The sequence below is a fragment of the Folsomia candida genome, unplaced genomic scaffold, assembly GCF_002217175.1.
Source record: "Folsomia candida strain VU population unplaced genomic scaffold, ASM221717v1 Fcan01_Sc002, whole genome shotgun sequence".
NCBI lineage: Eukaryota > Metazoa > Arthropoda > Collembola > Entomobryomorpha > Isotomidae > Folsomia > Folsomia candida.
Window position 1 is genome coordinate 14,185,326 of NW_019091194.1, and position 22,990 is coordinate 14,208,315.

Genomic DNA, 22,990 nt, shown 5'->3' on the forward strand with positions numbered 1-22,990 from the left:
GTACTGAAAATGCTTGGCAAAGGTGGGAGGATATCTATTCGTCTCACGAACTCGTTATTTTACTAGATAATCCACCTGCTGGCGGCTACATACATTCATACATTTGTAAAAACATGGTCAATTCCAGAATTGCCTCAACCACTGAATTTATTGGCAATAATGTAATGCGATGCTTGTTCAAGCGAAGCTGGTTAAACGATATCCGTCCACTTTCTTCTTCTTCATAAGATACGACCTGACCAGTGAAGGCCATCCATAAGACAAGAAAGGCCAAGAAGGAGCAGGAGCCACCGCATATCTCCTCGAAATAAGTTGCACATTTGCTTCCACCACGCTGGTCTTGGTGACTGGTGAAAGCAGATGGTTCGTGTTGGGTGAGGGAGAAAGCTGTGGAGCTGGTTTTGGAGAAATTTAATATATTGGAACTGTTTCTGGTAGATTTCCCAGCAGCCTCTGGATTATCGTTATTATGAGGGATGCGTGTGTGCCGAGAGGGAGAGAAAGCTGCTGCTGATGATGATAGGAAGCAGGGGTGAAACTGATAGATGGTGGCGAAGGCCATCATATCAACATGTCATAAAACCTCCTGCTTAGAAGGCACAATTTAATAGCCTAGTGATAGCCAGGCAGTATAGTTGATGGTGCGAATCTGCCCAGCACGAAGGTTCATTTTACCGTAACCCATATCTACACTTGATCTGTGTGTCGCATTTTCATTAGGAAATGAAATAAGAGACATACATACGCGAAAAAATTCTACGTTGCAACGCAATTAAGGATGATAATGATGGTCATATTTTGTAACTAAATATGATGTTCATTTTTCTACGTACCGCCATCTAATTTAATATGAATAGTGAAATTCTGTTTCGGTACTTTGCATATTGCGTGAGGGATTTGTTTGCAAATATTTCCTTTTGATATTAATTTCAGAGATTTCTGCAGGTCTTTGCATGGCTACGTGTGTTTATTTGAAGGCCACAGCAGCAACCCTGTTCCTCGTGTAGCCTTATTTGATCTTGACCAAGTTTGAAGACGAGTATTATGGGTTGAATTTAATAACCTTGTTGCGTATGAAATTGTAAAAAAAGTTGGGTAGAAATTCCTAGTTCAACAGCCTCAAACTCTGCGCTCTCGCTCATATTATATACGCAAAAGTATGCTGGAATGGGGAAGATGAAAGCTTTGATGTGGAAGTTGGAATTCTTCTTTGTGATGATATGCGCGAAACGGTAATGCATAAATTCATATTTGAAAGGCGAAGGAACTGGAAATGTTTGAAGGAGTAACCGACGTCGATCCTCCTGAGAAACTGCGGTTAATGGAACAAATGCAGTACCAGCCTCAAATTTCAGTGTAGGTTTGTAATGAATAGAGACCACCAGAGAGAAATAAGATATTGAAAGTTAAGGTCTGACAACAAATACGTTGTGGTGAAAGATGTAGGTATAGAAAAAGGGGTCCCATAAATTATGCCACGGAAAAGTAGACCCCCTTTGTCAAGGGTCGCCCCTACTATTAAAATGTGGCGAAAATTAATAGATCACGCTACCAGGTAACCCATCCTCTCCTCTCTCCTGTGACCCCTAAGGTGACTTCTTTGTTTTTAATGATATTAAATTATTTATGCACATACATCATGGGATTTTGAAATTTGAAGTACTGTTTCAAAGAAACTGAACTAATTATTCTGTTTTAATCCGTTTTCTTATTAATTGCAAGAATTTAAAACTTTAAAACTATTTTAACTTTGGCAGTGTGCATCGTTCCATAAGCCCGGATGGTTGTTATGTAAAGTAATGCAATATTAAGCCAAGTTCGCATTTCCTGGCTGCTGCGAACTGCAATTGCGCTAATTGCATAACAATTTTAGTTAAAGGGCATGCATTTCAGGAGAGAAAGTTTGACTTTGATGAATAAATGCCATTTGTTGGCATCATACCGAAGTCAACCACAAAGCTCATGATGCTAATGTAGGAATCCAACTACAAATAGGGACGACAACGTTACCCATGCTTCGTATACTCGTTCTTGCTTATTGCTTATCTACTTGCGGGTTCAAGCACTTAGCAAATAAATAGCCGGTCTTAATTTCCTCCGCTTATTTCGCTGTGCTTTTCAAGTTTTCTACTTAAGTCAATATCTTGAGAGCTCATTACTTCAACCCCGTCCAAGACAACGAGATGGGTTGGTCGATTTAATGGAAATGGGGTGTATGACGAGAACTAATTTTTGTCAATTTATCTGCGTGACATGTTATTTTATTGGATCTTCAGTTCACTTTTATGCTGGAAACAAGCATCACAATCTCCGCTTTCTTGAAACATACGTATTTTAATAGTTAACATAATACGTCGCGATGATTTTAGTGTGCTAATTTCCAACGATCCCAATGCATTGACGGACTGTTAGAAATAGTCCATGTACTAAAGAGGAAGTCAAAATGAAATAAATTGATACAGCAATATGTTTGGTAATTTAGTTGCAGAATGATAAAAGCAATGGTGAAAGCGATGGTGAAAGCAAACACCGATGATGATATTTATATGTCGTATCATACATATTGTGCAACGCATTGTACACACAGCTCAACGTTTCCTCCTTCATTGTCAATCTTTCAATTCCAATATGCTTTCACTAGAAGCCAACAAACTCGGCTGGCAAGAAGAGGAGATGAGCAAGTGTGTAGGACGATGTTGCTTATTATCAAGAATGATGGATGCTCAATCTCTTGAAATTTTCATCACAAAAGAAAAGGTGAATTGAGAGGACAAGGGAAGCCAGGCTGCTGCAGCTGATCACCAGCAGATGTTGAGCCAAGTGAAATGAAATTATGAAAATATTCGTTCCCATCCTCTTTCCACCCACTTGAGCCAAATTTTGCATAGAGAAGGGATGCACGCATGAGAGCAGGAAATATTGGATGCCACCGAGTTGTTTCATCGAACCGAGGAGTGAGAGAAAGCTGTTGTAAAATGCACGTCTATGATTTCTCATCCCCACACACTTCAGACGTCAGAAGTTGTTGCATAAGGATCATCAAGTATTTGCTACACATGCAGATACATATTTATGTATACATATATGTATGTAGATGTTGTTATCCTGCTCATACTAATGCCGAGAAAGTGCAATATAATTTATTTTCTAACTTGTGTAATTTCCCAATGAATAACTTTAAAGGTCAATTGGAACATTGTATGCTCTACATAATCTGCACGCGCTGTGTAATACAACGACTTTGACTTACCACACAACTGGTCTTCCATCACTCTGCTCCCGGAAGCGACCCACTTGTTATTTTGGCAGTAGATCACTTCTCCAGACTTGAGGTGGTAGCCTGGCTCACATGAAACAATCGCCTCGGAGTTGTCAGAGTATTTGCCATTGTGGGGAATGTCCTTCACTTGCACTTTCCCATTTATGATCCGTGGGGGATTGCAGGATGCGAGGGTTGAGGCAATATTCAAAGAAAGGGTTACGACAAGGAGGAGCAGGAAGCAAGCCCGCCTGAGATCCCTTCCAGATTTCCAGTTGCAATAAGTCGCAGTCGGAGGAGGACTCGTATTGGTGTTGACTTTTCGACAACGCTTCCCGTCACCTCCGTTTTTCATTTTCATTTCCAGGCTCATATTATGCATTTTTTTATGGCGATGGAGTCCCTTATTAAATATTCCTCTTTTGTTGTTTGCCATGATTTTGGAGAAAGTCTTGGGTTCGAAGCAGAAGTATTGTTAGACAGAAGAATTATATATTTTTAATGTTTGCAGGTAAAACAATTAATTGACTAATGTATGCACGTATGTGTGCAAGTATCTCTATGTTTGTAATACTTTCCGTCTAGTGATTCTGCACAAAGAGCGTCTTTATAAATATTTATTAATCTAAAGAGCAGAGGAATCCTGTTGTGATGTTGAAATCTTTTTCTTGCAAATTAGCTCTTCGTAAAAAGAAGTCCCAAGTGGACAATCCGCCTTCAGTCAGTCAGTCAGTCTTCCTTTTCAACTTTCACTCTGGGGCTCGAAGCGTAATACTTTGACTAAATTGTGTTTTAGTTGAAAAGTAAAAAGGTTTATGACCAACGGAAGGAGCAGCAGAGGTTGTGGTGGTGGTGGTCGTAGTTTGTATTGAAACAAGAAACAGGCAGGCAAACTGTAACAATGCTTTCTCCCTGGTCATGCACGTCTACATATATTTTCGCTTATCTGTTGTTTGGACTTCTCCGCATTTAGAATATGCACTAATCTGAGTTTGTTTCGCTGCGGACTGTGTGCAACTTTTTACTTTCGCCACTGGTTATTACGTGCAGTCCGAGTAAAATAATTCTCTCAAGTTCAGTTCTAAATCAGGGATCCGGCAGATCCGAACCATTAATTAATAACAGATCCCTATTCCACAAACTTGTCTCACTGCTCTCCGCTCTGCCCGAATGCTCGCGTTTTATGTTGACTTTAATTAGAGCTAAGCTTAGCTTGAAGACTCAACTGGAAATCTCTGAAAATCATTCTCTTCTCTCTTTTTATCTCAAACATTAAGACTTGATCACGAAGGAACAAGGGGAAAGACGGAGTCGAAAGAAATCAGAACTGAAGCTGTTTCTGCTCCTCTCGTGGTTGGTAACTTTGGAGCTCGTTTCAAGGGTCTTTAACTGATTAATTTGTTCTTGACTCGAGTCAGCAGACCAGTAAAGTGCTTGATTGCCTTATTCACTATCCACCTTTTGAAGTGCTTTCACTTTTTTTATGCAATTTATTTACGAAAACGTATGTTCCTGTTTTGTGATTGAGACTGTAATCGTATTTTTTCAAAAGTTTATAGATTGTTGGCTGATCCGTAGGTTAAATGGCTCAATTGGCAAACTTCAAATATCAATCGTTCGACTTTGTTTGACATGAGAAGATGAGACGACGAGTAAATTGAAGCTGTTGATCTTAGATATAGGGACATATATGGAGAGAGAGATTGGGATTTGATTCAGTCAGGTTCCAAGGAAAAGTTTTTGGGCTCGCTGTTTTATTTTCGGTAGCTATGTACATATATGTATGTAGCAGAGTGACCACTGAAGTATCAGTATGTATCAATCACGTGAAATGCGAAAACTGAGTTCAAAAGCAAGTCCTGTGACTGCAAAAGACAGAAACTGATCTCACGTCTCTCGAGAATAACTTGTGAACTTGTGTTGCGCAGCCCCGTGCTCAGTATATACACATACAATGAAACTTTGCTGATAGTTTCTGAGTATGAATTTGATGGTCGACTTGTTTTCTGGCTTCACATTTTCTTCCGGTCGAGTCAATATCTAGATTATGTTCTGGACTTCTGAATGAGACACGTCGAATATTAAAGTTCTCTTGTGCAACCCCAAATCGCCAGGTTGTGTGTATATTTATCCACCTGGATGGCTAACTGGGTGCCGAAAAATAAATGAAGTGACGAAATCCGAGACGACGACGACACAAATGCTTTTTTTCTCCAGGGGAAAGAACGAGATAAGACAGAAGAGGGCAACAGTTTGGAAAAATCAGATTGAACAAGAAACCAACTGTCACTGACTTTCACCCATTCGGAGCAAATCAAGATTTTCTATATATTTCTTTCCCTTTCTTCGCTGTCTCTTGGTTGGATTCAGAAACAAAACTCTTCCAGCTTAAATTTTCCGACAGAAGTTACTTGTACTCCGGAGGGAGATGGTAAGGAGAAACAAGAGGAGAAGCCACTTGTTCAGCAGATCCCCGGTTTTTCCTTTAGATTTTCAACAGCTTTTATGCGAGAGTTGAAGCACTTCAACAGGGCCGAAGTTGGAGCAGGAGTGAGGAGAAAGCCGATTGGGAAGTGAGTACCACACACGCGAACCGGTGGCGGCTGGTGAAAGTCGGCCGGGTTGTTGGGTAGCTACGTATTGAGGAGTTGGGGGATAGCTGAGTGATGTTGGTGCCGAGGAGCAATTGACTTCAAATCCACTTTCTTTTGTGGTGACTGGTGACACATGCCAAATGATCTATCCAGTTTGGTGATGGATTAGCTAGGCGCTTAATTATACCTTCTATTATTAGTTGTTGATATGCCAATGTCCCGTGTTATCAACCACACACTACCTCACGTATTTTGTCTGAAGTTCCAACTGAACAATGCAACTTGACACTTTTATCCCCACACCTATCGTGATTATCAAGTTCCAGACTAACATATGTAACATTATTGCTTTAGCTCGAAAGTGAGTGTACTAAATTAGTTGCAAGAAAAAAACATTTATGACGACAAATTGAATTCTCGTCGACCTTTGTATTTACTATGGTGCTGAGAATGTGTAAGAGGTCTATAAGCCTCGAATTTGGTCAAATACTCTAAAAGTTTGAATAGTAAGGGAAGTTGTAAATAAATACAAAATACTTGTTTGATGGTACAAACAACTCAAAACAAGAACGCACCACGTAATAAATACTTACTTCTGGTTGGTGGTGAAAGAAGTGAAGGACATAATATGGAAATGTGAATGTGAAAGAGACGTTATTATGGTATAATTAATCTGCGTATCCCGTGGTCCATGTCCAAAATGCCAACCACACATAGTCAACAAAGCAAATGCATCTGGTATAGCATAATCAATAAACTATGGTGGGCTTGTGTTGATCACGTCTGAAAATTTGCATTAGCTTTCATGCTAGGAATTTGGAAAACAAAATACAACTTGTCAAAGTCAGTGTAGATTTGTATCGAAACAAGAAACCCATTGCGAACAACACTTTCTAATTTCGGTTGATTATGATATTATTGTCATTAATTGAAAAAAAATATTGACATAAGTGCTGACAAGATAGAAGGCAATTTATTTACAGAGATGGCATTTTAAGTATATGAAAAAGGGGGTTGCTTTCTTTCACTAGAAACCAGTGTACGCACACGTACTTACTTCTTACAAAACACCTTTGTAAATAGAAAGCAATAAAAAGTCGTCGACATTGTGTTCCTATCAGTCACTGCCAAAAAATATTATCACACAGAAGCAGAAGAAATACAAGACACTTTATTGTATCTAGAATGAAGTAAGAGGAGAATGAATGGGTACAAGAAATGACAGGTATGTATTGTGAACTATGTATTGTGGATCGTACAATCAGTAAATTCCAGAGAAAAGTTATTTATACCAAAGTTAAAGTGAGTTTTACCAGCAGCCAGTGAACAAAACACAAATAAAACTCCTCTTTTAGCTTCAATGTACACGCGTTATTTGTTGAGTAGAGTGCCAATAGAAATATAAGAAGTAACCTAAAAAGCTCTATTCTATGAAAATAACTCTTAACAAATAAAAAAAACGAGTAAAGAAACAAAAGTTCAGTTTATGACCGTTGTAACTTACAACTTGTAAGATTAATTAAATATTTGATGAGTGGCACTCATAACTAATTAAGTGCAGTCGCCGTCGATGAGTGCATGTACAATGAGCTTTAGTGGGCTAAATTTCAGTTCTTATTGACAAAAAGCGTAAATGTGCGATAAATCTGCTGATAAATGCATAAATCTCAAAATTCTCAAGTAGAATTTCTCATATGCCGGACGAGAAAGTGAGATTTTTTAGTGAGCAGCCGTTGAGCTTGAGGAGCGACGACACTTCCCTCTCTCGCGACCACACTGGAAACCAGCACCGGGTCCCATAAGACGCTGCTCCTCGCATTTTAATATTTTAACCCTCCCGATGATTAACTTGAGTGTCGGCATTGATTAACTACAAATTACTGAAGGTATTTATTAAGCATTCTTCAGGTAATTGTGAGGGCTTAGTGTTTGTCCTTGATCTTTAATGATTCAATCTTTATCTCGTATTCGTATTCTGGAAGGTTTGCTGCCCTTCTCGTTCGTCTGTCGTCGTAGTAAATGAGGCCGTGGTCTGCTGGAGTTATCAGAAATTGCAAAATATTCGTTGTACTGGTCATCTTTACCGCAACGGACACTTTGCTCGTATACAAATCTTGGAAATACTACGGTCGCCAAAGTTCATCCGCCGGCCGCCGTGACTGATGTCCTTTCATATTTCTTACCAGAATAAGGAACGAATTTCTCCATTCAAATCTATCTGAAATAGTTTGAAATGTCATCGGGTTATCGGAGAGATTTTGTGCCGCGTGGAGGAGGTGGATACACGCGAGGCAGAGGTCGAGGAGGATTCAAACAAAGACCCAGGTATTGGGACAATGACGACTACTATGATAGAGATAAGGTGAGCCGTAATCATATGTTAATCTCAAAAATAAAATGTATTATTTTAACATTATAGTAATTATGGCATTAATTACAAATTATTAGGGACGTGGAGGAAAACGAAGGTATTCCAGATCAAGGTCAAGGAGCCAAAGTCGAAGTTACAGTCGAAGTAGAAGCAAAAGTAGGAGTCGAAGCATGAGTCCTCGAGATAGGCGACGTTCCAATGAATATCGTCGATCATCGTTGGAAAATCCATCTCATGAGCCAGCCGCAGTAGAAGCGCCAGGTATTTCACCAGCTAAAGGTCACTATAATAACGCATACGTTCACCAACCAATGAAAGCTGTGGAAAATGTCGAAGCAAATAACTGGAGGCCTGCCTCTTCTGGATTTACGTCAGAGTTTAGCTCGAGTAATGGGAAAGAGAAAATCGTCATGGACCAAGATCTATTGCAGAGGTATCAGTCCCACAGTGGCAATATGGACGATCCTTCATTGACATTTAGTGGATATGGATATCCTCCAAACATCCCGAATGAAAATGTTCCTCAACTTTATCACCAACCACCTGCTGTTGGAGGAAAACCTATCCACCAAGGTGGCGACTCTGACTCGACGAGCCATAAGAAAAAGAAGGAAAAGCGTAAGAAAAAGAAAAGTCGACGAAAAAGCTCATCATCCTCGTCTTCATCGTCAGATTCTTCATCCGAGGAGTCTCGACAAAAACGCAAGTCGGTAAGTTGCAAAAGTTGACCAAAGTCGTTAACCTTAACAAGTTAACTTTTAAACCTATATAATGATATAATAAGCAAGTATGATGAACAACAAATAGACAAGCATATATCGGATTCATAATATGAAGTTAATACTTTTCTGACATTTATTACATCTTTCAAGGTGTTTACACATTAGGTGTAAATCTATCTGATATTATTAATTTGAAGGATTATTTTATTATATATTTTAGAAACGAGACAGTGATGACAGTTCTAATTCTTCGTCTGAAAGCGAAGGAAGGCATCAAAAGGAGAAAGAAAAATCGACTGCAGCTGAAGCAACTGGGAGTAGACTAACAGTTGAACAACGTCAAGCGTTGATAACTCAGCAAGATTCTTACAAGCAAAAACTGGAAATTATAGAACGTGAAATAGGGAAACTGCAAACTAAGGAAGACGAGTTGAAGAAAACGCGTGCAGATATCCGGTTGGTCGAAGAGAATTTAAAACTCCAGGTATTTCTCTCGATCTGTTTTTTTATGTTGTAATTTGTTTGTCAAGTGGTACAATACCGATGATGTGAAAACAATAGACAAGCATATGTCTGAATATTCTGCGATGATTAACTATAGTCTGAGGTTATACTCTATATTTAAATATACAGAGTATTTAGTAGTTGTTGAGTTTGTCTATTATTTCACATCAATTCCCAATTTTTTTATGACTTTTTCTATCTTTCTTTCCCAGGCCGAACTGAAGGGAAGGTGTAAAGCCGTTCACATTGTACTTGAGAAAATCAGCAATGTTCTCGTTGCGGATAAATCTGTAGGAGCTGAGAAAGCTCATCCACCCGTGCCTCCTCCTCCCCCCAAAATAAGCGAACCAACTAAAAAATTGGTTGAAATGGTAAAGTAAATAAGTTAGCAAAATCAAAAAATACATGCAATTTATTATTTACCAGTAGAGTTGTCTCATCTTGACTACATCTTCAGTTTCAATCAATCAACTGTTTGTATTTCTTAAATAGAAACCTACAAAGATAGATTTGACTGATGTGGATTACGTCGATAACGGACAACACTGGTGCAGATTGTGCAACGCATTTCCTGAAACTGTTGAACAAATGCTAAATCATTTTCATAGTACAGCACATCGAGACACGGTTGAGGTAATATTACATGACATTTTTAGTTATGATAAGTTATTTTTGCGATTAATTATGATGATTTTTAATTTGACAAGCATATGTCTGAAAAATTGCATGTAGATTATTTTTTGTCTGAACTTATAGATTTGATTAAACTGTTGTCAATTGGGCTATTTGAACACGAATTTATTGCCGTTATATGTTTCTAGCAATTAGGTATTGATGACAAGCCTTGGAATAAGAGAAGTGCTAAAGTTGATCAAGCAAATCCGAGCAAATCTGCCAAAAAACTTCCACTGAGAGGTGCGTAAAAATATAAAATACAGAAATATTTATTCTGACAAATTGCAATACCAAATTGCGTATATACAAATTTGCATATTCAAAATATTTTTGTAGGGATGCAGTTTTTCTCTCCTGTGGAAGGCTGGTATTGTCGCCTTTGCAACAATTGGATGGGAGATCAGATTGGTGCTTCAATTCATCTCAAGAGCTTGGAACACAACAACAATTACTGTGTAAGCATTAAAAACCACTGTACTTACACCTATTAATTTGTTCAGGTGCTTGAAAGTTATAACGCCTGCGAAGATGAGGCTGTTATATTTGTATAACGGGGGAATATGAGATCGTAAAAACGTTTTCCTGCACCAATCTCTTGATTCCTATTTAACCTAAAAGTTATCAATTCAATCAACTATCCTGGTGTTACTATACCGAGTAGGTATGAAAACTTAATAGGGTGCAGCCAATCAGAGTGACGAGACTAATGTATTCCTTCACTTTTATGCAGACCTTTCTGGATGAACACCCCGAATGGGAGGAAAAATGGAGCAAAGATCGTGAAAAAGCCCGACTGAGAGCTCTGGGCGATGGAAAACAGGATTTTCATAAATCAAGATTTGACCATCCGCAACCAGCACCAGTTAATGAAAATGATGACAATAATGGGAGGAGTGGCAGCATTCGAGTGGTAACAATAATTTCTAGCATGTTTTTTTTTGTTTTTATGATTAGAATTTACATGACGGAAGCTTCTAAATCATCGTCCTGTGTAACTACACTTGTGTCTCTTGTTCTATTTTCCAAAATACTGATTTATCATTGAATTTTTACTGTCCTTTCTAAAATGGCCACATAAGTAGCATCTTGGCTTCAAGGGGTCTTTACATACGACACGTCCCTCTAACTAAACATAACGGAAAGATAACAAGTATCTCTATTAGTCCCGGTACACACAACAAGACAGACATATTTTATTTTTTAATTCCAGCAAATGCGTAACACGATTAAATTAGAAGATCTGAAGGGATCTGGTGATTTTATCAACAAATTTCAACCCAAGGATTCTAAGATTGACGAATGGATGGGAAAACCACAAAAAGCCCCACTAGATCTTGTTGACACTCAAAAGTTTGCCGAAATCGTTCGACAGCGACATGGAGTTAAGAAAGAAGAAGAAGCTGCCAAACTTCGAGAAAATGCTTTGGAACAGGCAAGATCTTTGCAATCGAAAGGACGTGATCAAGAGGATAAAGAAATCGGGGGACGAGAAATTGACAAGAAGCGCCCTGAGCGAGTGGAATTACAAATATCAGCTCGTGAGAACAGAGACCGCGATCGTTATCGTGACAATCGTGGAGGAGCAGGGGGAGGTAGCAGGCGAAGGTAATACTTATTTATATTAAACTACTATTCGCTACCTAACGCTGTATGTATAATATGTAGTAATAACAGGCATAAATGGCTCATGAACCCGTTAATTAAAATTAAACCTTTCATTCATTCATTTTAGAAGTCGGAGTAGGAGTAGGTCGCGTTCAAGATCGAGAGATCGAGGATATCATGGCCGACGAAGGTCTCGATCACGTTCTCGGTCTCGAGACAGACGGGATAGAGAAAAGAATGCTCGGGGGCAGAGCCACTTAAGAAGCAGATGCCTATCATTGGGAAAATGCCACTATACAAACGTCCTATTATTGCTGGAAAGGACAAATTGACAGTCGCCGTTTCGAGCGACAATTCCCAAGTAGTGGCAAGTAGTGCAGTTGCTGTGTCTGCAGCTAGCCATTATGATGACACCGCCCCTGGTTACGTTGAATCATTTAGTCACCACACCATGTCTACATCGTCTAGCTTTGATCATCCACCCCGTGAACATTCCACCTATGTCCCTGCTAACAAGACTATCGACGATGGACATAATAATGCATTTGTACCTGTTTCAACAGTGGCCCCCGTAGTTGGACTGCGACCTGATACAGACTTGAAGCCTCCTGGTGAGCATATGTTTGAAATGGCTAACTAGTAAACATTATCATGACTGAATGCTTTTAATAACAAGTTGAATATTTGATTTGTGTAGGTGAAAAAGAAGCCCCTGGTGAGTTAAAATCAAAACTTTGCTACACAGTAAGTATAAGTGAATAATATTGATGCGTTTTGCAGGTGGCACTAACTTGCCTGACGATCTCCAACAAGCTTTAGACATTATTTACAGAGGGGGAGGAAGTGGGAAGCCCATTACAGTTCCTCCTCCAAACTTTCCTCAAGCAACGGTACCACCTCCCCGCTTACCACCCCCGATGATGGGAGTTCCTCCTCCAGCAGGGCAAGCCCCATATGGTAATTTTACTCTACATTTCACTCTACACTCAAAGTGCAAATCAATCCAACTTAATTTTTCTTATGTAAATTAGACTATACGGCCATTCAGTCTGCCTTTTCGTCTTCTACAAATTACTATGAGCCGTATCAAATGCCATTTGATGGATATGGAGCATCAGCGTCAGATATGGAAGAGATTTCTGTTGCAGGCAACGTTCCTGCCGTTGAGAATCCCGTCGCTGATAAACATGAAAAAGATAAAATGGAAACCTCATCTTCATCCACCTTAAAGACTGTTGCCGGGCTGGAAACTGGGGACGATGATGATATGGATGATCTACGGATGCTAGGAATTGATGTTGATGATGTTGCTGTAGTTAGAAAGTGATGATAAACTGCGGTAAAGTTTATGTTTTAAAATAAAGTTGAACAACAACTTTAAACTGTTATTAATAAAGATACATATTTGCAATTCTTCTGCCTTCCAATCTACTTAACTTTTTAGAATACAGTAAATTTACCCTTCTATTTCTTTTGTAACTTTTATCGACTTGTATGTTTATGTACACAAAATTACTCTTGTTTTTGCTATGAATGTTACCCGTAATAAATGTGATTGTTTCTTTTGCACAAATTTTTATTAACGTCTTAAACTCTTTGAGATTTTTACTTACAAGTCGTCATATATTTTAACAATAAATAAACAAACAAGTAAAAACATTCGCAGACTTGACAAGGTCGTATCAAGTTGTAATAAATATAAATAATACACTTTTTAAAATCTTAAAATAAATCAGTCGTACTAATATGGATGCGACTTTTTTCAGATGCTAAAACACAATTTTTGAAACATGCTGCTACAGACAAAGCATCATCAACCGCTTATTTTTCAATGCCAAAAGAGTCTATTTCAACTGGTTTGGAAATCCAAGTGCCATAATTGGTATCTTTCATATGAGCTTGAAATGCATCTTTCGCTTTCTGCAGAAATGGGGAACGAATAGTAATTTTGTTCATTCAATAGTACGGTCACCTTTATGTAATCCAAATACTTGCATGTAATTGTACCTGGTATTCCCCAGCCATAAGTTTTGCTTCTTTGTAATTAAGATTTACAAATCCGTCTCTCCGGCCCCACTGGTTTCTATACAAGGTCAGAAATCTGATAAAAGACATTCTTTTGGCCAAACGAGATACTATCCCTCCAGGCTCACAACGACCCTTGGACGCAGTAAGAATTTCTGGCGTTGACCAGCCATACGTCCAACAAATTGCCTGTAGTGAAATGCAGATTCACAGTGGGTTAGATAATATCACTATAATTATATAAAGTATTTATGGTGTAAAATTATTTACATGATTTGGACTCTTTTTGACAACTCGTTTTTCCTGATGACTAACCATCAATAAGTGCGCACGATTTATTTTAAATGGAAGAGGAATCTTCCCAGCTAAGGATTCAATCCTTCCTAAAAGCGCTCTGAAACAGATACATATTTATTAATATAGACATTAGGAAGGGAAATACGTTGAATCCTGACCATTAGATAAAGTTTTTATATATTTTACAAAATTAGTTCAGGGGTACAAAATATTGGTCATCTCGAAACGCTATCGGAATCAAGGATTCTCACTGAGGTTTCATCTACTTGTCCAAAACCAACCATTTTTATTAATGTGTTGATTTGTTTAGCAGAATTAAAGTCGATAATGTTTTATCATATACCAAACAATATTGTTAAAAATACTGTATCATGAACTCAGATTATCATAGCCAAACATGCGTCGTTGAAGGTGCACTAAATATGTGCTATCTGATTTGTTGGTTGTTGTATTTCCTATGTCTCCAACATACATGGAGGGATGAAACGGCCAAAAATCAGTTATCACATAATGCACCTTTAATAACGATATCCAACTGTATGGCTTTAGGCCATGAATCTAATAAGTATTTTAGACTGCAAATAATTTTGAATGATTTCACCAAATCTCACCTTTTAAAATGAACAGGATGATGGAGGCTCCCAAGGATAACACTAGAATAATACACTGGAAACATCAGGTTTGACAATAAAGCCCCCTGTATGCCAATCACGTTCCACCGACATAATTTGTCTGAACATGACATGGTGAAAAGTGCATTTCCCTGGACAATGGAGTCAAACGTTTGTGGCCCTACATTGAAAAATTTTCAAGGAACATTTATTTTCCTAAATCGTCCAACGAAATAATTTACATGCCCATGTATTTATATATTTAAATGATATTTATACCTGTAAGTAAATTTGCAACAGGTATGGTACCTGTAACAATCAAACAATAGAAATAAGAAACAGAGACGAAAGCGGCGAATAGGAAAAATTAGTGAAAATTTGGTACACAATTTTTATTTTGGTATTGTACCTTCCCCAGCTTCAACCTTAGCTCTTAAAACTCCACGATTTCGTCTTGTAGGGTGAGAATCCTGCAGATCGTCAGTTGGCTCTATTTCTTCGTCTGTTGCCTCCAATCCTTTTGGCGAAAAAATTCTGAAAAATAACAAAGATAGTGATCATCACCTGTTAAGATTAATGTCACACAACATTAACAACAAACGAATAAAAAAAGCAAACCTTGCATCGCCACAAGGAGAAGTACTTATATACAGATGGAACTTCACATTCTCCTTCACCATATAAAATACTTCCCCAGTATCGGATTTGACCTCTTTTAAAATGGATTCCTCAAATTCTTCGTCAGTCGTTGAACAACCAATATTCTCCACTTCTGAATAGAGAAAGTCTCGAAGGCATCTTGTTGCAAGTATTTCTGCGTGACAGTCATTTATTGCAAGTCCATCGGTTGACATAAAATCCCCTTCAACGCAAAAAGTTGTATTATAATTAAATAACCTTATGAAACTAAATATTAACTAAAGCTTAACTGTCAGTATCACCGTGAGACAGTCTCTCTCTCTATGACTACTTTACCCTTACTTTACCTTCAACTTGTTTAGAACTACTTTCTACTTTACCTTCAACGCATTTTGTCCCAGTCGTAACAGCGATAACTTCTCCATTTTCTATCATGGGATTGCTGCGAGTCATAACAATTCCGGCAAGAACCTTTTGTGAAATATAGTCTTGATGATTTGCCATGATATCTTCGTATTTTTCATTGACTATCCTATGAAAAAATGGAGGACAAAGTGTAAAATTAAGCTGCATAAAAAAATGAAAAGTATGTACTTCGCTAAATGTAAACACCTGGCAATGTAATCACTGAAAGTTAGATCATATTCACTGGCATTGATAAGGTCTTCATTAATAAAGTGCGCTGGAATCAATTTTTCTGGCGTGTCTTTTAAACATTCCATCGTCTGTTGTTGCTGCTGCTGTTGCGGTTTTTGATTTGTTTTTCCATGTGATTCTAATATCAAAAGCTGATAGACGTTGGATCCAATTAATGCAATCAATGCTTGTTTTGCAGCATGTTGTTTGGCTCTCTTCTTACTACCACCTTTGAAAATTGACATTTTTAATTTGAATATACAATAAATGCTGGCTGGTACAACATGCATACGCTATGTACTAACCAGTTCCAATGAATGTCATTCCTGTCTTGAGACATAGTTTTAGAACAAATTTCTTATTATGAGGTGGTCCATCTTGGCTAATTTCTTCAAATTCAACCGCTTCTGGTCCGATAAATGTATTAAGAGCACATAGGGAATTGTTTTCAAAATCTGGTATATTTTTAAGTCGTTTCAACGACGGAAGTTCAATCGCTGTAATATAAAACATAAAACAGGTGTTGTATGTAATTGATAACTAGTTTAATTATTTGAACTACCTTGAGGGTTCAAATTCTTGACACAAAATTCGGAGGAAAACATTTCAACATCTTCGTCTTTTGTAAAGTCCTGTGTCGATGGAATAAATGGTAGATCAATAAAGTTAGGAGCTAAATAGTTGATCATTGGAGTAGTTCTAACAAGAAACAGAAGATAAAGAAAGATTTCAGTTCAGATTCATATTTGTTAAGTCTGATCAGTGTATATAAACTTGTAACTTTTGTACATGGTATTCATTATGTTCGACTTGGCAGGTTCAATTTCCATTGTCTCATCTACGGGTGGAATGTCAGTTCCAAGGCTCCTTAGTATGTTTTCAGATGCATTTAACTTTGCCAGCTTTTTTGATCGACCTACGCCAATGTACTCTTGACCAGTTTCACCAAGCTATGCGAAAACCAAGTAACTTAATTAATGAAATGAACGATATCACAATAAAAATGTATATCATGCTGTTGGGACTACCGGAAATTTGACTTTGCAAAGAAACTTAGGATTTGCCAGACTCTCTTTTACATCCTCATAGATAAAATCAAGGTTCGGACTTATTTCGTTCAACAGTGCAGTTGCAGGCTTCTGAGGAGTAATTTTCAACTTTTTGTAAACTTCCGGGTCACCTGCTCGGAAGATTAATGTACCAAGTGATTATGTTGTCTTCCTCATAACTATATTAAACAATTTACTTTTGTACACTCACCAGTCATATCAAGTGCCCGTTTCTTTGATTGTTTGCCTGGTTTCCGAGGGACAAGTTCCATGTTAGTTGACGACTGACTATGACCTGATTGAAGATGAGTAATGATCCCTTGAGGAGGCTGCTGCATCTGATCATCCTGTTCTGGCTGATTTCCTTCTCCAGCTGGAATAAACTTAATTGGACCTTCCCTCTCTAGTATGCTAGGTTTCAGGTCGGGTCTTTCAGGAAAATAGTATCTTGGCGTTTTCTTAAAATATCCCGCATCTTTCTTCGGTCTTCGCCTTAGGGGGGATACGGTTGACGGATTATATTTGGACACCCTTTCTAAAATGTTCTCCATTATTTTTCCACCATGGCCTGGCGATGACGCTGTGTTCATTTTAGGAACATTTTGAAAGGGGTTCCCCAATGCGATGGGTATGAAATTCTGAGACTCGGGAACGACAGATGGGATGGGTGTAGCATGCGTGTTGCCTGGAATTTCTTTCCCTTGAGTTCCGCCGGTTGTGAAAGGATCCATCCTGTACTGGTAATTTATCACTTTATCAGTATTCATCAATTTCATAATTTCATCATGAGCATAAAACATTATGTGCAATGTACAAAATAAAAATTACGAACAAATATTATACTTACGACTTATCACGTTATCACTTCGCTAAATAAATAAAACACGACTCAGCACTCTGCCCGGTATTTCTGTGAGAAGTAGAACAAAAGTAACTGCACAAATCAGTTTGTAATTTTTAGATGAACTATGTTTAAACGGTCAAGAAAACTTAAAATATATTTTGTCTTTGAGTTTAAACAATTTATATTTTGTGTAATTACAAAATTAGAAAATTTATTAGAAAATTTTTAAACAAAATTAAAATTCAACACTTCACACTTCTGAGCACATTCTTATTTCGCGGGCAGACTTAAACTCAATGCTGCAGAATATGGCAATATACTATTTACGTTTACTTTGTTCAAATCATGACAAATTGTGATTCACAATAACAAACATAAAGTTTACTTCATGAAAGTATGTCTTTAAATTATTATTTTATTCAGTTGTGGGGGAGAGTACACGAGCGATGACGTGGTAATAATAAATTTGTTAATTCAACTATTGTAGGGGCCCTAACTAACATGTATAAAGCTGACTTGGGTGCATATCACCGAATCGATCGCGAATAAAAACATCAACAACACACGACTTCACACTTCACTATTCGACGACGAGGATACGTATATAATAACACAGTACTACTACAAAATCTAACGTTAGTAGTAATACCTAGTAGTGTAAAGCTAAAATTGATTTTGAAATTCAATCGGCCGAAATGAACAAGATTGCTTCCCTCTAATAATAATAAAATTCATGATTTTATGTCACAAGGAACCGCAAATTCTGTAATATAATATGGTTATGTCAATTTGCTGCTTCTTTGCCAACTTTCATCACGGGGAAATGAATGTGTGAGGAGAAATCAAATTCAGGAGGTGAACGGGAATCTTTGGTATGTCCACTGGCAAGTAATTTCACAACGACAAAGTTGGTCTTAGCAATTTTCAATAAGTCCAAGACCTATAATTCAAATGCCAACAAAAAGTTAGACTTGTCTATTAACATTATCATGTATTGTTCGATTATAAATTTAAAATACCTCCTTTTCAGAACCAGGGATTGCTTCGAGCAATTGCTTGGCTTGAAGAAAGTTTTTAGTTGCAGCTAAATAGAGATTTGCAGCGGGTTGAGCGGAGGCCAGTTCGCTAATATATATACATCAATAATAAGTCAGTCATTCATTTTAATTGAATCGTTCTTGAGCTTAAGTAATTAATTCATTATGCTGGTTGGAATTGTAATGATCCCAGCCAACGATAAACGATACCAACAAACAGGCAAAATGAGTAAAATAGCGCACGAACTACGATCTTACCTAATCTGTTTGTACTGCATATAATGAACTAGTGATGGCGTTTGTATTGGAGCGAATGGTGCGAAACGATGACGATAACGACATTGCTCATTGTCGAATTCGATATTGGGAAAGGGTATTCTGTTATCATTGATGAGCCCCATAAGTGTCTGTAATCCACAGAAAGCCTCATATATACATTTTTTAGCAACATGCTGAATTAGAAACTACCTTAAAATAACCACCAGTCAAATTTTGCTCGGCTTGAAGAATCAATAATTCTTTGGTGTACGCTTTAGATTTAGCTTTGCTATTTTTTTGACGATTTTTTCCACTTCTCTTGCCATTCTTATCGTTTAGTAATGTTTCACCCTCCAACATGTATGCTTCTGCTCGACTATACGTCGACAATAACCAAGCGTACAAAATTTCATTCAAGTACCAATAAATGTATGCGTATTCCTGAAAGAAAAAAAATAAAGACAGATTTTGAGAAAAATAAAGACGTAGTTTTTAAGTAATAAGCCAGTATGAAACTGTCTCTGCCTGCTTGAATTTGACTTACATGAAGAGCGTATAATTCCAGTTCAAATCCAGAATAAATGTAGCGAATCATAATTTTGCTGATGTGGCAGAGAAGCCATGTTCCGAAACAATTTCCGTGTTGTCGAATGCCATCCATTTGCAGACACAGAGAGTGTACATAATTATCAATTTTTTCCGTCTATTTTTAAAGAATGTCGAAATAAAATATTAAAATAAGACCAGAGTTCCTTGCTGAAGCACTTAATTAAGCACTCACCTCATTTTGTAAGTTTGCAAAATCTTCCATCAAATGTGCCAATTTATCTCGCAACCGGGCTCTGCACATGAATAAGAAAACGTCGCCACATTTAACATGTACCTTCGGAACATGAACTACGTACCACGTATGTGTGTAATAAATATATTACTTAAAGCTAGGTATTTTACCTATTGTGACCACACGCAATTAGTACGTTCGCAAACACTGTTGCACTCCTTTCAAAAAACATATCTACACATTCTGACACCTGTAAAGAATACAATCACTTAAATTCGAAAAACTTACACTACAAAACTAATAAATTGATTGAGATCAACACTACCTCTCTATTTTTTCCTTTAAATTTAGACGATAAAACAGGAGGTGCAATAAATCCTCTAACAGATTCTTTCATGACATCCATCATGTCATCTAACCCAGGTTTCTTAAATCTCATTGGTCCATATAAAAGTTGCAAAAGTGAACGAGAGAGTACACATGGTCGCGTTTCACTAAACGCATGAAAGAAATCTACGATTCCATGAAAGTTTTGAAGAAGCTTCACTTTCAAAACTGTCTTTATCCGGTTTAGAAGGCCTTCCATAAATTTGAAAGCATCTTCGGTGGACTTGATTTTTGTAGATCGGGGAAATGTTGGCGGTAGCAAACGCTGAAACAGTTAAATAAGTTTAAAAATGAGCTAAACAGGTTGAAAACTTAAATTACATTTAAAGTATGATTATTAGGGTTTTTATTATTATTGTTACCTGATTGACCAGAAGCTCGAATCCAACCATGAACGTATCTGTTTTGTAATCAGGTTAATTTATACATCCGTAAAATGAAATACAATATTAATCATGCAATATTAATATTATACCTGATTCATTCATGTTTCGTTGGGTGCCTAACGATGCAGTTTTCTGTAGTACGACAAGTGTTTCTTGACACCCAACGATCAAAGCTGGACATTCTGCAATGTCATCCCGCTTCCAAATATGCAAAATTAACGAGTGAAACAAGCGAAGAAATTTCATACGACCAAGTAGAGCATCAATTTTGTCCATGTCATTAATATCTTCTAGCTCTGGGATTTCATTTACACCAACTTGAGTAGGAGATTTTTGTTGAGTTTTACTCATTAATTTGATTTTCTTTTGAAGATCATCTTCACATTCACGCAACATGCTAGATGTCTTAGAGTCGGTAAACATGGTGCCTAAATTGTACCCATATACAGAAGGCTGAAAATCCTCTTCTTCAAAAACCCCAGCTCTAAAAAAACAGTATTTAAATATTAATTATTTATAATCGAGTGATTTAAATATCTTGTATTGATAAAAAAATATCAGCCTACTTGTTAATACATTCTTCTATGACATCAACTAATTTTAAACTTGCAACTGATGTTGCCCTAAGATATTTATCCCCAATTGCAGTGGGTCTATGTAAGTACAAGTTTGTAAAAACAGTTTGGGCCAAGGAATGTCCCTCCATCCACGTAACGAGGCAGCTAATGGTTGTATCGATAATTCCAATATGATCTTCATATGACACATTATCCAGACAGAGAAATCCCTCCTACCAACCAGTCAATATAAGGATTATTCATTCATTCCTGAAATTAATCGTAATATGTAAATAATTCTGTTCCACTTACCTGAACTGCCTGGTCGAAAGTGAGAATAGGCCGCTTTCCCTTGTTGCAAATCATGGACGCGTCCATTTTTGGGTCCATCATTTCAATTGCAGACATGGCTTCAAATAGACCAAAAGAAGGGTCGTGGAGCAATTCTCCTAGCTCGAGACCTATTTAGGACAATTTTAATATGCCAAATTATTAGCTATAAAAACTGAATAAAATTACTTTAGCCATAAAAATCATACTTTTAACAGCTTCACAAAACTGTCCCGTGATATCCAACATTTCATCGTCTTGAGTTACATCGCCATCTTGATAAAACTTTGGCGTGGGGTCCAAACAGTTTGTAACCACCAGTGAAGATTTATCTTCCGTCGGGTAGTCATTCTTCGAAGAACAATTAGCACCCACTCTTCCCAAAGATACCTTCGGAATTCTGACTTGTTGCTGTTGGGATTCAAATTTGCAAGAAACAACAGGCAATTCGGATGGTGCCACCTGTCCTGTGACTACAAAGTTTAATTCCTGTGAATCATTCATATTGCTAGCATCACCACACAACGTGACGGATGTGGTCAAGCCCAATTCGTCGAATCCTAGCATTAGTCCAGAGCTGTGATACTTTCAGAGAGCTATAACAGAGAACATTTGTCTTTCTGAATATAGAAACACTTTCGTAATTGTATGCATTTTTTGACGCCATCCACCCCATCAGCTGTTGGTACTTTTGTGCACTATTCATATGCAACATAAGTCAAAGGTATTGATATTATTATTATTTAACCTGAAGGTCGGTAGAAGGTCGATATCCTAAGTAACTTGGCCCACTGAAACACAAATTCGGAGAATACAAATGTAAAAGTATCCTAAACTAGTATTTATAGATTGTAAAAATATTTTAATTAGACCTCATACGTGAAAAGCTGTAAAATTCGAACTTACGTATATATTAGTATTCTTAAACAATTTGACCCCATCCGGATCCGGAAAGTAAGTAAATTTGCCCCAAATTGTACTTTTGATTTTCCGACCTATTTCGGTAAAGTTTGCTCAATCCTTCTCGTGACCAGTTAATTTATCCATTCAATTTAAACTCGGAGGTGAAGTGCCAAGTAAAAATTTGGAACAAAAACGAGCTGATTATATTATGTATGACAGGGCATATAATTAATTGTAGTAGTGTTATGTACTTCCTGGCTATTATTTACTTGACTCTAATTATTTATATCAAATTGAGAAGGATTTTATTTTTGAATTGCGAAGAATTGTGTGTAAAAAAAAATTTGCAATACTTTTAAAACGATTCATAGAATGAGACAAGATCTACGTGAATCTACGTGAATCGCCAGGGAATGGATGGACCCCCGTTCAAATGGTTCCAGTTGGCGCAAGTTTAGCAAAGTCTATGCCACTCATACTACACATTATCGCCAGAAAGGCGTCATTATGTCATACTGCT

At 37.5% G+C, this 22,990-nt stretch overlaps 5 protein-coding genes across 9 annotated transcripts in view; 2 read left to right on the forward strand and 3 right to left on the reverse strand.

Annotated features, from left to right (window-relative positions):
* The window catches only part of LOC118434436, a 37,758-nt gene extending 31,966 nt beyond the window's left edge, over positions 1 to 5,792 (reverse strand). The window contains exon 1 of the mRNA XM_035847999.1: positions 3,251 to 5,792. Coding sequence (XP_035703892.1) covers positions 3,251 to 3,695 — 445 coding nt within the window. The 5' untranslated portion in view covers positions 3,696 to 5,792. The remainder of the gene's footprint in view (positions 1 to 3,250) is intronic.
* Positions 5,793 to 7,582: 1,790 nt separating this feature from the next.
* LOC110844091 (zinc finger matrin-type protein CG9776) lies at positions 7,583 to 12,096 on the forward strand. Of its 5 annotated transcripts, none has more exons than XM_022090211.2 (12): positions 7,605 to 7,761; positions 7,836 to 8,215; positions 8,302 to 8,485; positions 8,561 to 8,934; positions 9,167 to 9,430; positions 9,663 to 9,821; positions 9,943 to 10,083; positions 10,272 to 10,365; positions 10,462 to 10,580; positions 10,856 to 11,035; positions 11,336 to 11,730; positions 11,858 to 12,096. In XM_022090211.2, the coding sequence occupies exons 2-12, from the start codon at positions 8,087 to 8,089 to the stop codon at positions 12,060 to 12,062; spliced, it is 2,244 nt and encodes a 747-aa protein (XP_021945903.1). In that variant the 5' UTR covers positions 7,605 to 7,761; positions 7,836 to 8,086; the 3' UTR covers positions 12,063 to 12,096. The 5 variants fall into 5 exon arrangements, with proteins under 5 accessions (XP_021945901.1, XP_021945903.1, XP_021945905.1 ...); XM_022090213.2 differs by having other exon boundaries at positions 8,600 to 8,934; XM_022090209.2 differs by having other exon boundaries at positions 7,583 to 7,739; positions 8,302 to 8,934.
* On the forward strand, positions 12,021 to 13,303 carry LOC110844093. The gene is made up of 4 exons (XM_022090214.1): positions 12,021 to 12,341; positions 12,428 to 12,445; positions 12,511 to 12,687; positions 12,762 to 13,303. The coding sequence occupies exons 1-4, from the start codon at positions 12,182 to 12,184 to the stop codon at positions 13,055 to 13,057; spliced, it is 651 nt and encodes a 216-aa protein (XP_021945906.1). The 5' UTR covers positions 12,021 to 12,181; the 3' UTR covers positions 13,058 to 13,303.
* On the reverse strand, positions 13,289 to 18,081 carry LOC110844090 (double-stranded RNA-specific editase Adar). Its single transcript, XM_022090207.2, has 15 exons — positions 17,835 to 18,081; positions 17,199 to 17,724; positions 16,967 to 17,118; positions 16,728 to 16,888; positions 16,501 to 16,637; positions 16,244 to 16,435; positions 15,915 to 16,167; positions 15,683 to 15,834; positions 15,282 to 15,525; positions 15,073 to 15,197; positions 14,943 to 14,972; positions 14,664 to 14,844; positions 14,026 to 14,149; positions 13,738 to 13,944; positions 13,289 to 13,650 (listed from the first exon to the last, which is right to left on the reverse strand). Exons 2-15 carry the CDS (start codon positions 17,716 to 17,718, stop codon positions 13,552 to 13,554), a joined length of 2,577 nt encoding a protein of 858 aa, XP_021945899.1. The 5' UTR covers positions 17,719 to 17,724; positions 17,835 to 18,081; the 3' UTR covers positions 13,289 to 13,551.
* Positions 18,082 to 18,228: 147 nt separating this feature from the next.
* Positions 18,229 to 22,888, reverse strand: LOC110844094 (N-alpha-acetyltransferase 35, NatC auxiliary subunit). Its single transcript, XM_022090215.2, has 15 exons — positions 22,474 to 22,888; positions 22,316 to 22,358; positions 21,777 to 22,163; positions 21,550 to 21,698; positions 21,247 to 21,470; positions 20,770 to 21,164; positions 20,657 to 20,694; positions 20,233 to 20,559; positions 20,078 to 20,157; positions 19,908 to 19,968; positions 19,671 to 19,829; positions 19,337 to 19,567; positions 19,127 to 19,275; positions 18,851 to 18,956; positions 18,229 to 18,771 (listed from the first exon to the last, which is right to left on the reverse strand). Exons 3-15 carry the CDS (start codon positions 22,132 to 22,134, stop codon positions 18,616 to 18,618), a joined length of 2,433 nt encoding a protein of 810 aa, XP_021945907.1. The 5' UTR covers positions 22,135 to 22,163; positions 22,316 to 22,358; positions 22,474 to 22,888; the 3' UTR covers positions 18,229 to 18,615.
* Between the last annotated feature and the right edge of the window lie 102 nt (positions 22,889 to 22,990).

Excerpts from the sequence above, each read along its gene's own strand:
- LOC110844090 (XM_022090207.2), bottom strand. The coding sequence starts at position 17,718 with ATGGATCCTTTCACAACCGGCGGAACTCAAGGGAAAGAAATTCCAGGC. Across the intron at positions 16,638-16,727 it reads TCGAACATAATGAATACCAT|AACTACTCCAATGATCAACT; the intron begins GTACAAAAGTTA and ends GTTTCTTGTTAG. Across the intron at positions 13,651-13,737 it reads TTATGGCTGGGGAATACCAG|AAAGCGAAAGATGCATTTCA; the intron begins GTACAATTACAT and ends CCATTTCTGCAG.
- LOC110844094 (XM_022090215.2), bottom strand. The coding sequence starts at position 22,134 with ATGCTAGGATTCGACGAATTGGGCTTGACCACATCCGTCACGTTGTGT. Across the intron at positions 20,158-20,232 it reads TTAAAGGAAAAAATAGAGAG|GTGTCAGAATGTGTAGATAT; the intron begins GTAGTGTTGATC and ends TATTCTTTACAG. Across the intron at positions 19,276-19,336 it reads TGACTGGTGGTTATTTTAAG|ACACTTATGGGGCTCATCAA; the intron begins GTAGTTTCTAAT and ends TGTGGATTACAG.
- LOC110844093 (XM_022090214.1), top strand. The coding sequence starts at position 12,182 with ATGTCTACATCGTCTAGCTTTGATCATCCACCCCGTGAACATTCCACC. Across the intron at positions 12,688-12,761 it reads AGCAGGGCAAGCCCCATATG|ACTATACGGCCATTCAGTCT; the intron begins GTAATTTTACTC and ends TATGTAAATTAG.
- LOC110844091 (XM_022090209.2), top strand. The coding sequence starts at position 8,087 with ATGTCATCGGGTTATCGGAGAGATTTTGTGCCGCGTGGAGGAGGTGGA. Across the intron at positions 9,431-9,662 it reads AAGAGAATTTAAAACTCCAG|GCCGAACTGAAGGGAAGGTG; the intron begins GTATTTCTCTCG and ends TTTCTTTCCCAG. Across the intron at positions 10,581-10,855 it reads AACACAACAACAATTACTGT|ACCTTTCTGGATGAACACCC; the intron begins GTAAGCATTAAA and ends ACTTTTATGCAG.